Genomic DNA, 11,858 nt, shown 5'->3' on the forward strand with positions numbered 1-11,858 from the left:
GCTCCTCTGGAGAGGTCTGAGCTCCTTCCTGCCTTGCCAGCTGGCTCTGCGCCAGGGGAGTCTGGGCCTGCGAGCAGGAACCAAGTACTGCCGATAGCCTGTGCGTGTGTGCGTGCGGGGCACTGTGTGACAACTGCCAGCTTGTTTACAGCTGATTTCAGAGGGTGGGTCGTCTCTGTGCTCTGGATCACCAGCAGGTATGAGTATGAGAGAGTATGAGCGAGTGAAGGATTACTGGATTCCTGCCGTTGCTGACCAGCCCCGTGGTCCAGAGCTAGCAACATCACGGAAATGAAAGGTGGCTGGAGCCTGACCGTGAGGCATGAAAGCACCCTGCCCAGCAGTTGCAGGTGGGTCCAGACCCCCAGAAGCTCCCATTTCAGTCAGAGACTAGCCAAGATTTCCTGGCCTAGGTGTGGCCTGAGGTGTGGCCTAGCCCCTGCGGCCTTTGTGCCCTCGTTTCCAGCACCTCCCACGTCCTTTATCTAAACCCGTTCTAACTTCAGGGCCTCGGCTCCTCTCGTTCTCTCTGCCCAGATGCTCTTCTCCCTGATGGTATTCCTCTTTGCCTGTGGTCTCCGCTCAGATGGCACCTTCTCCGAGAAGACGGTCTTCCACGACCAGCATATATAACGTACCCACACACCCCTCTCTTGCGTCTGTGGCTGCTACTATGAGCCTGTCTGTAGGTGGCATACTGCAGAGGCATGTGCTTATCGCTGTCTCCCCGACTGTGACTGTTGAGTTCGCTGCTCTGCTCTTGGTCCCCTCCCTACGGTCGTGGAACAGAAGAATGAACGGTTCCCAGCACAGCAGAGTTGTGCGAAAGACCCTCCTCAGAAGGTCCAGTCCTGCCCCAGGCTTCTCTTCCGTCTCTCTGCCTGGGGGTTCAGAGCTGCACCCCCTCTTGATGGCACCATGCTCCCCTGAGATGTTCAGCTCAGGTACCTTTTTCTCTCTGTCCTGCTCATTTCTCCTTCTCTGAATTCCCAAATCATTCTTAGCACTTCAGAACCTTTGTCCGCGCTGACCCCCATGGTCTGTTCTGGAGGTGCGGCTGGGGGCCTTGGGGGTTCTTGCAGGTTGGAGCAGAGTGAGGCCCCACAGGAGAATGACCCGTGGCTATGAGGCGACCGCTGGAGGGATTGCCTGGCACGAGACATAAAGCAAACTCACCACCATTTTTTTTTCCCCACTCTTTTTGCTGGATATTGCTAGAATGGTTTCACCTTGGTTAGGACTTTTGGTTCTCACCTACTTGATTGTAGAGGTTTGTCTCAAATTTGCAGCATATGTCAGTGAATGTTTTTGTTTCTCAACGAAAAGTGGGTGACTTACAAAGGTAAAAGTAGCGTGTGTTCCTGGAAACATTTGAAGCAGAATGGAGGGTGTAAGGTGAGAAGGTAAAGATCCCTGCTCTGGAATTCAGAAGTGACGACTGTTCTGTTTTGTGTGACTCTTTCCATCTTACTCTTCCTTAATGGGTGCTTTGAGGTATCAGAAAAGTAGATTTGTCAAGAAACCTGTTGTCCTCGTGGGATGAAGTCCTAGATATTGCTGATCAGCTGAAACATCTGGAAGTTCTTAATCTCAGGTATGAGCTCATGGGTGTCCATTTGTCACCTGTTATGAAAACCCCAACGTGTCCTCATTCCCTCATGGCATCTCTGTGGGAGAGAGGGAAACACAGCTCAGTGGAATTTAAGCTTAATTTCTTCTTCTTCTTCTTTTTTAAAAACTAGATCTTTTTAATTTTTTAAAATATTTTATTTATTTATTTGACAGAGAGAGATCACAAGTAGGCAGAGAGGCAGGCAGAGAGAGAGGAGCAAGCAGGCTCCCTGCTGAGCAGAGAGCCTGATACGGGGCTTGATCCCAGGACCCTGAGATCATGACCTGAGCGGAAGGCAGAGGCTTTAACCCACTGAGCCACCCAGGTGCCCCGTTTTGTTTTGTTGTGAGTGCCCGTAGAGGTAGAGGGGTAGAGGGAGGGATAGTCTTAAGCAGGCTCTGTGCCCAGCGTGGAGTGCAACTCGGGGATTGATCCCATGATTCTGAGTTGATGATCTGAGCTGAAACTGAGTCAGACACTTTTAAAAAAATCAATTTATTTTTTAAATTTAAATTTTTAAATTGTTCCATTAGCCAACATATAGTACATCATCATTTTTTTTTTAAAGATTTTATTTATTTGACAGAGATCACAAGTAAGCAGAGAGGCAGGCAGAGAGAGAGGAGGAAGCAGGCTCCCTGCCGGGCAGCGAGCCTGATATGGGGCTTGATCCCAGGACTCTGGGATCATGACCCAAACTGAAGGCAGAGGCTTTTAACCCACTGAGCCACCCAGGCGCCCCCATCATCAGTTTTTGATGTAGTATGTGTGCAGCGTTTCATTAGTGGTGTATAACACCCAGTGTTCATCACAATATGTGACACTTAACTGGACCACCAGTTACTTATTACTTATTTATATTTAAGCTTTCCCCCCAACGAGGGACTCAGAGTCTCAACCTCAAGATAAGAAGAGTTTCATACTCTATTGACTGATCTAGTTAGGTGCCCCTTTTCTGGGGTATTGGACGGGGGAGTCTTTTGGTTGACTGAGGGAGGGTTGACCTGTCGAGCTGGAAGATCTTGGTGTCTCTTGTGAGGCTACCCATGAAGGATGGGCCTTCTGGGGGAGTCAGTATTTAACTGGGGAGTAGGAGAGGGGCTGTGAAGAGTGCTTATTTGTTCCGAAGCTTCTGGCACTTCATTGCTGTAGGAATGAGCAATTTCGTTGGAATGCTGTCTCCTTCAGTTCTGATAAGGATTGTCCACCAAGCTGCATGTTTCACTAATGGCCCCGTCTTCCGGGCCTCTTCCAATGCTTGGTTAATTTCAGTCTTAGAACCTGATTCCCCGAGGGCTCAGCCAGGTGGGAAGTATGAAAGTCCTCGAGCCAGCCTGGTGTGGACAGGTGGCTGGTACCTACCTGGCTCAGGCAGGTCAGTGAGAGCGGAGAGTCAGGCCTGAATCAGTGGTGCTCCAGATAGGGTGGAGGGTGTCCTCTGACCCCTGGCATCTCCTCTTCTGGAAATAGGGGTTCATGTGTTTTCATGGTACCTTCTTTCACAATGACTCAGGATTGAGCACTATCTGAGATCAGGATCACAAGAGAGCACCGAGAAGGCAGTGACTGATTTTATCCATCCTGATAGCGAGAGAGTGGTTTCGAGACCCTGGAGGAGCGGGACTGTAGCTCCTGGGGCAGCCTATCAGTAGGGCAGTTGAGAGGGTGCTGGATTTTGTGGTGTCCAGAGTCTGCCTTGCGAAGCTAGACGCTGACCTTACGAACGCCTGAGGCTTATGCTTCAGCCAGCTGCCCCGGCCCTCGGAGAACATCTGTGGATGTCAGCTACCAAAAAGTCATGCATCGCAAATACTAAAAATGAGGTAGCCTGGACTCCATTGGCTTTTAATTAATTTCGCTTTAAGGTCGAAACAAACCAAATGCCTGCTATTAAATCCCAAGTTGTTGGGCACCTGGGTGGCTCGGTTGAGCGACTGCCTTCAGCTCAAGTCATGATCCTGGAGTCCTGGGATTGGATCCCCCATCAGGCTCCCAGCTCCCTCGGGAGTCTGCGTCTCCCTCTGCCCTTCTCCCATCTCAAGCCCTCTCTCACTCCCTCTCTCTCAAATAAATAAGTAAAAATCTTTAAAAAAATAAATCCCACATTGTTGCTTTTAGGGACTTTCACTCGGGCCTCCTGGGGAGTGGGTGATCAACACATTGTGACTTCTTTTTCTACACAGTGAGAATAAACTCAGCTTTCCCTCGGGTTCACCAGTTCGAACCGGAACATTTCCTGCACTGAAGGTGTTAGTCCTTAACCGAACAGGAATAACATGGGCGGAGGTAATCGTATTTCTCCAATTTATTACCCAGAAATAAGAAATTTAAAATTCTTGGCTTAATAGAGAATGGAAGCACAACTGTGGCTTGGTTCTAATTATCCTGTTATCCAAATAATAGGATTCTTTAAACTGCCTCACTGAAAGGAGTTACAGAATCATTGCAGTGAAGTAAAATTTTATATTTTGGGATTGGGATTTTCTCTCTTGGCTCCTTCTGCATTGTTCTGGTGTCTTTCTGGACTGTAGCACTCCATAGTGGGGTGGAGTTAACTTAGCCGAACTTGAAGAACCCTCAACTTAGCTTCTCTTGAAAGCTCTTGATGGAGCTTCTCTGCATGTGCTCCAAGGCAGAGCTGCCAGAAGATTCTCGCATCCTTTTCTCATTTAAAGTTTAGCTCTGGAATCCACTGTTCATCATGTACAGCTGGGTTCAAAGTGGACTAGTGGGTATTTTGCCCGGCAGCATTTGGAACTTCTATCTGGCACTGCTGTTTTCCATCAGAGGTGACCTGTACATGTGCCCAGTATATTCCGTTTTCGCAGATACGTACCTTCCCCACAAAGTCCTTGTCTTTGAAATGCCACTGAGGAGCCTCCCGTAGAGACCAGTTGCCTTAACTGGTGCATGTACATCCTAGCGCTCCTTCCTCGGAGATGGGATTAGAGTTAGCCTGAGAATAGGCGGGGCACATAGAAATTCAGGTGCTAGAGATGGTGGTGAAGTTCAAGTGCGAAAACGCAGAAATAGTTTGGGAAACACCGTCTGATGAGTCTATTCTTTGCACACCTGGGTCGGCATTGGGAACTGAGCAGCGGCGTTTAACATCAAGTTCCTTCCTTCGCTGGAGCAAACTATGTCACGTGCTAAGAGTGTGCGCAGTGCATGTCTGCACATCCACTTTGCAGTCCTCGCACATCCCTGGAGGATGCATTCACAGCTGCCAGAGCGCCGACTGTATACGCTCCCATGTTAGCGAAACACTTTGTTGCCAGCCCACCAGTGCTCCTGGCCCGAGTTAGAGTCCGTGATGAAGTGTCCATAGGACATTTTGTTTCTAAAACAGTAAGGGAGTTGAGTTAAAGTGGAGATAATAGTAATTAACACACAGGAAGAAACATGTAAGAGAGGCTGCTCCAGCCTGAACTCTGTTTCTCTCCAGGTGCTCCAGTGCGCCGCTGGGTGGCCGGTCCTTGAAGAGCTATACCTCAAGTCTAACGATCTCCTCATTTCGGAAAGGTAACAAAGGCTTACTTCTGTCCATGTTTCGCCGTGTAGTCTGAATAAATGAACCGTCTCAATGATGCCTCACACTGGTTTTTCTTTTTAAAGGATTTGCTAGTGAGAATTAGAAACCTGCTTATTCTTTACAAAGTAGGGCACCTGTGATCATTGGTCCTGATTGAGGAAAAGCCCATCAGAGTGAGAGCCTTGAGTTAAATATATTTGAAGACAAGAATTTTATTAGTTTCACAGAAATATATTTAATTTCTGTTTCTAAATGGAGGTTCTGTAGGAAATGCTTTATAAGGATCAAATAATGCATTTTAATCTTTTTTTCAAATAATGCGTTTTGGGTAGCATTATCTGCAGAAGGTTGATGGACCAGAGTATATGTAAAAGTTTGTTCTCCTTAAGTAAGTTAAACATGTTGTCTTTCTCTTTTGTTGTTTATCATTAAATTATTATTAAAACTAAACACGGGCAAATTTACAACAAATTCTCATTTAACAGATTCAAGTTAATGAGATTTTACTGTATGGAGCTATTTTCTATACTGACAGCTGCAGGTGTTTTTATTTTTGTTTCAAATTTTATTTGTTTATTAGGGAGGGAGGGAGAGCAAGTGAGTGGGGGGAGGAACAGAGGGAAAGGCACACCCAGCCCCATTCGGGGCTCGATCTCATGACCCTGAGATTATGACCTGAGCCAAAACCAAGAGTCGGACACTCAACCGACTGAGCCACCAGGTGACCTAGGTGTTTGAAGACACCTAGCCACCTAGGTGTTTTCAAATTACACTTTTTATTTTGAGATAATTTGAGATTCCCATGCAGTTACCAGAAAGACTACCCAGAGATCCCCTGTACCCATGACCCAGATCCATGCCCTCGGTAACATCTTGCAGAGCTACGGTTCCATATCACAGGCAGGGTCCTGACATCGGTCCAGTCCAGACAGAACGTTTCCATCACCATCAGGGCCCCGCGTTCCCCTGGTGTGGCGCTCTTCACCTGCCTCCCGCCCCTCCCTCTCCTTTACACTGAAGGCAGGTACTTAAAAGCTGTATCTTCAAAAAACAATTAAGAGATGAAATTCACATTGAAACGTTTTTATTTTCCATACAGGCCAGCTGATGTCCTGCAGACAGTCAAGTTATTAGATCTTTCCTCTAATCAATTAATTGATGAAAATCAGCTGTTTCTAATAGCCTATCTGCCCAGGTAATTTGCTTCTTCAGTGCTGCTTGCAGTAGTGCTTAGAAATGGTTAGTAAATGGATCACATCCTATCTTTGCTTTCTCGGTGGAAATGTGATGATGATGATGATGATGATGATGGCCTTCACAAACTGAGGAAGTCCCTTTGGGACATTTTTATTTGCATTTATGCGGACCATGTCCCTGCAAACCTCATACACTTTAGTCTACATCTGCAGTAGGTGACTGAAGAATGAATAATTTGGCCCTCGTGCTGATGTCCAAAGTCTTCATTCATTGCCTTTTGGGAAGTTATACCATGTCTCTTTCCTCTCTGAGACCCATGAGCACGTAGCACAGCCGCGGGCACCAGGAACCAGTAGGCGACTGTAGAACCCTCAGAGCACGTTCTAGAGTCCACTCCGTGTGCCCCATACTGCACTGTTTCTCAGCGTTTCACGTGGCATGAGAACCTAGTGTGTGGGGGAAATATTACAGATGCAGTCTGGTTGATAGGCTGTAGCATTTTCTACTGCGCTTTATAATCAAATTTAACATTTTAAATTTCAGATTAGAACAACTTATCCTTTCTGACATAGGACTTTCTTCTATACATTTTCCAGATGCTGGAACTGGTATGTGAGATCACTAGCTCCCCTCCCCTGCCCAGTACCTCATACTTGAGCTCTTTCTTTTACTTCTGTGTAACTTCGTTCCCCTTTTTTCTCTAGGGCATAAGACATCCATGTTTCCTTCCTTGCAGTACCTCGTCGTGAATGACAATCAGATATCACAAGTAAGGGCTTCTGCGGAATGTACGTACCTCATGAGCCCTCGTTTCCACTCTCAGGAGAAGTTTGTCAGTTCCTTCCATTACAAAATATTTACTTCACTTTAAAAATATGCTTCATAAAGTTAATTTTACCTGCACTATAGTTAACATGCAGTGTTGTGTTAGTTTTAGGTGTACAGTATAGTAACTCCGCCATTCACACATTACTCAGGCCTCATCAAGCTAAGTACACTTTAGTCTACACTTTCTTTCCCCCGTCTCCCATTCACCTCCCTTCTGGTGACCATTAGTTTGGGCTCTATAGTTAAGAGTCTTTTTTTTTGGTTTGTCTCTCTCTTTTGTTTGTTTTGTTTCTTAGATTCCATATGAGTAAGATCATACGATCTTTATCTTTCTCTGACTGACTTACTATGCTTAGCATAATACTCTCCAGCTCCATCCATGTTGTTGCAAATGGCAAGATTTCATTTTTTTTTTATGGCTGAGTAATATTCCATTGTATATATGTACATCTTCAGTCATCAGTCAATGGACACTTGGGCTGCTTCTGTGAATTGGCTGTTGTAAATAATGCTGCTGTGAACATAGAGTTGCATGTATCCCAAAGTTAGTGTTTTGTATTTTTTGAGTAAAGATCCAGTGGTGTGATTACTGGATCATAGGGTAGTTCTGTTTTTAACTTTTTGAGGAACCTCCCTGTGATTTTCCACAGTGGCTGCACCAGTTTGCATTCCCACCACCAGTGCGCAAGGGTAGTGGTTGGGGGGTTCCCTTTTCTCCACATCTTCGCCAACACCTGTTCTTTCTTGTGTTGTTGATTTTAGCCATTCTGACAGGTGTGAGGTGATCTCTCCTTGTAGTTTTGACTTGCATTTCCCTGATTGTGAGTGATATTGAGCATCTTTTCATGTGATGGCCATTTGGATGTCTTTGGAGAAATATCTGTGTATGTCTTCTGCCCATTTTTCATTGAATTATTTGTCCTTTGGGTGTTGCGATTGCTAAGTTCCTTTTACATTTTAGATACTAACTCTTTATTGGATGTGTTATTTGCAAATATCTTGTCCTATTCTGTAGGTTGCCTTCTAGTTTTGTTGCTGGTTTCCTTTGCTGTGCAGAAGCTTTTAAATATTTTAAATTGAAAGAGAAATGCTTCTCCTCAGAAAACCCTAAAGTATTACGAAAGAACTTAATTTAAGTCACAGTAAGCAGACTGTCATTGTACGTGACATGGTTCTAGAGTAAAAGTGTGTTGTGTCTAGTGGGTGTTCCGTGCATAAGGACAATCCTGCACCTCGGGTTGGAATGGGGGGATTTTCCTTTTCTCTTGCTAGTTCACATACTCCAAGAAATGAGCCTGAAACATGTTTATTTTCACGTATTCTCTTTTGCTGGGTTTCAGTGGTCGTTTATCAACGAGCTGGATAAGTTGCCGAGTCTGCAGGCTCTGTCCTGCAGCAGAAACCCCCTGACTGAAGGGAGCAAAGCAGCACATACCACCCGTGGGCTCATCATCGCCAAAATCGGTCAGTTGAAGACCCTGAACAAATGCGAGGTGAGTGCTGGTTTCAGGATCTGATGCCTTTTTAGCACAGGAAACGCAAGATCAGAATCGTCCTGCGCCTGAAGCATGATGGCTCTTCCAGGCTCCTCAGGAGGTGGCGTGGAGGAGCCCAGTCCCAGAGAAGCCTGTTGCTCGGATATTTTGAGAAGGGGCCTGGCGCATCGAGGTTTGCTCCTTTGTCTTGGGATTACAGGAGGAAGAGCCAGAGAGCTTGTCCTCCTCTTCTCAGCCACTGCTCTCAAGAAATTGTAGGGCAGGGCCTTGCTGGCCCCACGGTGCTTGCCTGGAACAGTGTGCCGGCCTGGAACAGTGTGCTCCGGGGTGGGTGGGGTGGGGTGGGGGCAGGAGTGCACCTGCGGGCCGGACGCCAGCTGTGCACACTCATGAGGAAAATGTAGGACGAAGTTCTTACCTCCTTCCGCCGTCAGCTCCTGAAGCCTGTCCCTGTTGGAAGGGACGGTAAGAAGAGATGCCCCGTCACTCTGTGTGATGACCGTCCCTCAGTGAGCGGCAGGGCAGGGCACAAAGCACAGACCGCGTTTGTCCCGCAGATCCCGCCGGAGGAGAGGCGCGGCGCCGAGCTCGATTACCGGAAGGCGTTCGGCAACGAGTGGAAGGCAGCCGGCGGCCACCAGGACCCCGACCGGAACCGGCCCCACGCGGAGTTCCTCGCGGCGCATCCCCGGTACCAGTCGCTGTGCCTCAGTACGTGTGCGGCCCACAGTCCACACCGCACCGCCCCTGCAGCCCCGGCCGCGGGGCGTCGGAGGGGACCCTAGTGGCCCTGCTGTTCTTCGGGGCGTGGGGTCCTCCGAAGGGGCCCTTGGCCCGATGCTGGGGCCGTGTCCGCAAGCCCAGGAGCCAGACTCGAACTGGCCTCTTCACGGCAGAGTCCGCAGCCTCGCCCCGCAGAGGGAGCGCGGGGAGTCGGAGGCCTGCTGGAAGGTCGAGATCGGCATCGGGGCGCTGGGGCGGGGGGCAGCCCTGCGGTGGAAGGCCCTCCCGTCTGCCCGAGCTCACCCTGCTTCCCGCCGCGGGAGGGCGGGCGACCCCTCCTGGCCGGGGGCAGGAGCAGCGGCGGCTCCGGCCAAGCCTGCGGACCTTGCACGCGTGTTAAAGGTCGAAGCCGGGCCCGGGTGTTGCCGAAGCTCCCCGGGCAGTGGCGACCAGCGTGTCCGGTCCCCTCCACGCGGCTCGAGGGCGCCCCCACCTCCGGCCCTCCCCGCCCCCGCCCTGGGCTTCCTTACCTTCCCCGCCTGGGTCCTCAGGCCCTGAAGCCCCCACTTGGCGACTCCGTCCCTGCCGTACTCCCCGTTTTGACTTCGTCGTCACTCCAGATGTCACGGGCCCGGGACGTTCTTTCTCAAACCCGTTTCCCGGTGCCGCTCGCTGTGGAACGCTCCGGCTGGGGCGCTGGCCGTGAGGACGCGAAGCTGCCTGGTGTGTGTGTGTGGGGGGGGGGGGGGGGGCGGGGGCGCTTTCCGATCCTGGCCGGGAGCCGCCCGTTTCCCGCTGTTTCTGGGAACCCGAATCACCGTGGTGGGGGGGAGCTTCTGTCCTGCAGCCCCGCGAAACGCAGGCCCCGGTGGGTCCCGCACGAGCCCGCGCAGGTGAGGCCTGCCCTCCTGCCACCGCCCCTTGACGCCGCATTTCCAGGCGAGGGATGGGCCTGGGCACCCATCCTGGCGTGGCGCCATCTGGCTGACACCTGAAGATGTCCCTTGAGTTGTGTCCCATCTGGTCTCGGGGTTCTTGTTCAGGACCCCTAACACGAAGGAGCTGTTCATGAAGGCGGAGCTCTGACCCCGCGTCTTATGGCTCTGGAGGCACGGCCTGGTCTCGCCGGTTGGGAGGCGGGACGCGGTCTTGTTGGGGAGGCAGGCGCTGTTAGGCGCTGCGAAGTCGGGGGGTGGGGGGTGTAGGGTGGCTGCCTGGACGCGGTGGCTGGCCATGGCCGTCCCCCAGCAAATAAACAAGTAAGTAGTCCAGTGAAGGGGACAGGTCCCAGGTGAGCGGAGCAGCTGCTCCAGGAAGGAAAAGGCTACGGGGGTCTTTTTGGCGCCTGTATTTTTCCTTCTAGGGGCCTGGTTTATCGTGATCCATGTTTATGCTTCTTGCACAGAATATGGTGCGCCCGAAGACGGGGAACTCAAGACACAACAGCCGTTTTTGCTCAAAAACCAGCTACTAAGTAAGAACCGCACAAAGACCGCTTACTTGTATGTGGGTCTTTGGGCGCTGACACAGATAGGGACAGTTGGTTTCTCTTAAGAGGTACCTGGAATAACGCACTTTTAAAAGAAAGGATGAATTCTCGAACATCTCTGAGTTGTATCAAAGTTTTGGCAGTTCCCATGCTTTCAACTGTTAGAAACTGGGGCTGGGTGTGTGAGAAGTGTGCTGACTTGTGGTTTGTAAATGTGTGACTTTCTTACACGGGGACGCCGGCTACATGGTCAGGCCAGGAGTCGGCAGGGAGCAGGGGAGGCACTGGAATGTTGGTCCAGCGCTTTCTGTTGTTGTCAATTCTGTGAATAACTGTTGCTAATTGTTAATTCTGTGAAGAATTAGTAGAAGGAATTTTCAAAATCAGTAAGAGCTGTTCCTGTATTAGGATCTGAGCCCGGTGGTCCTACAGTTGGATCCTGGGGCAGGTGCGGTTCAGGTGTGGGCAGTTTGAACCCTTATTACACTAGCTCTCAGTCTTTTCCCTTTTTTTCTTTCAAGCACTGAAGATAAAATATCCTAATCAAGTTGATCAGAAAGTCCTAGAGAAACGACTGCCAGGTAAGAAAAACAGGACTTTTGTCTGCTTACACTTAGGAATCACTGGCCTAGGCATGAGTCAGCTGGTAGAAAGTATCTAGAAGTGTGGACTTTTGGAGCTTCTAGGTTTTCACTAACCTTTTATGATCTAAAATACAACGCGTCCTAACCCCCAAAAGCTCAGGTCTCCTGTACCCTTATCAGCTTGTGTAGGAAAGTCTTGTTAAACAATGACCTATTTAGCCAAAGGCACGAGTGTGGAGCGGCATGGCCTTTCCGGAGCCCACTGCTATTTAGTGCCCAAATTGTGGCGCTGGTCCAGAGAGACTCACTGGGCCCGAGGTCTTACCGTCCCTTCGTAATACAGGAAACCTGTCTTGGTGAGCTGAAGTGTGAATTACTTGAACATTTGTGACTTCAC

The 11,858-nt window shown here is 49.5% G+C and overlaps 1 protein-coding gene across 12 annotated transcripts in view; it reads left to right on the top strand.

The window, feature by feature from the left end:
* The window catches only part of TBCE (tubulin folding cofactor E), a 76,803-nt gene that overhangs the window by 62,562 nt on the left and 2,383 nt on the right, over positions 1–11,858 (top strand). For 3 of the 12 annotated variants that reach the window (XR_006608754.1, XM_045087279.1, XM_045087280.1), the window contains exons 6-16: positions 1,495–1,594; positions 3,796–3,898; positions 5,058–5,134; positions 6,244–6,339; positions 6,885–6,949; positions 7,046–7,110; positions 8,510–8,662; positions 9,100–9,130; positions 9,223–9,376; positions 10,752–10,862; positions 11,399–11,458. Coding sequence is in view for 8 of the 12 variants with exons in the window: in XM_045087279.1 (XP_044943214.1) it covers positions 1,495–1,594; positions 3,796–3,898; positions 5,058–5,134; positions 6,244–6,339; positions 6,885–6,949; positions 7,046–7,110; positions 8,510–8,662; positions 9,100–9,130; positions 9,223–9,376; positions 10,752–10,862; positions 11,399–11,420 (977 nt within the window). In the remaining 4 variants the exon portion in view is untranslated. Of the gene's footprint in view, positions 1–1,494; positions 1,595–3,795; positions 3,899–5,057; positions 5,135–6,243; positions 6,340–6,884; positions 6,950–7,045; positions 7,111–8,509; positions 8,663–9,099; positions 9,377–9,939; positions 10,112–10,751; positions 10,863–11,398; positions 11,459–11,858 lie in introns of those variants that run through there. The other 9 variants (XR_006608752.1, XM_045087275.1, XM_045087276.1 and 6 more) reach the window with 7 other exon arrangements.

Source organism: Mustela putorius, unplaced genomic scaffold (genome assembly GCF_011764305.1).
Source record: "Mustela putorius furo isolate JIRA1106 unplaced genomic scaffold, ASM1176430v1.1 tig00001075_pilon_pilon_pilon, whole genome shotgun sequence".
Lineage (NCBI taxonomy): Eukaryota > Metazoa > Chordata > Mammalia > Carnivora > Mustelidae > Mustela > Mustela putorius.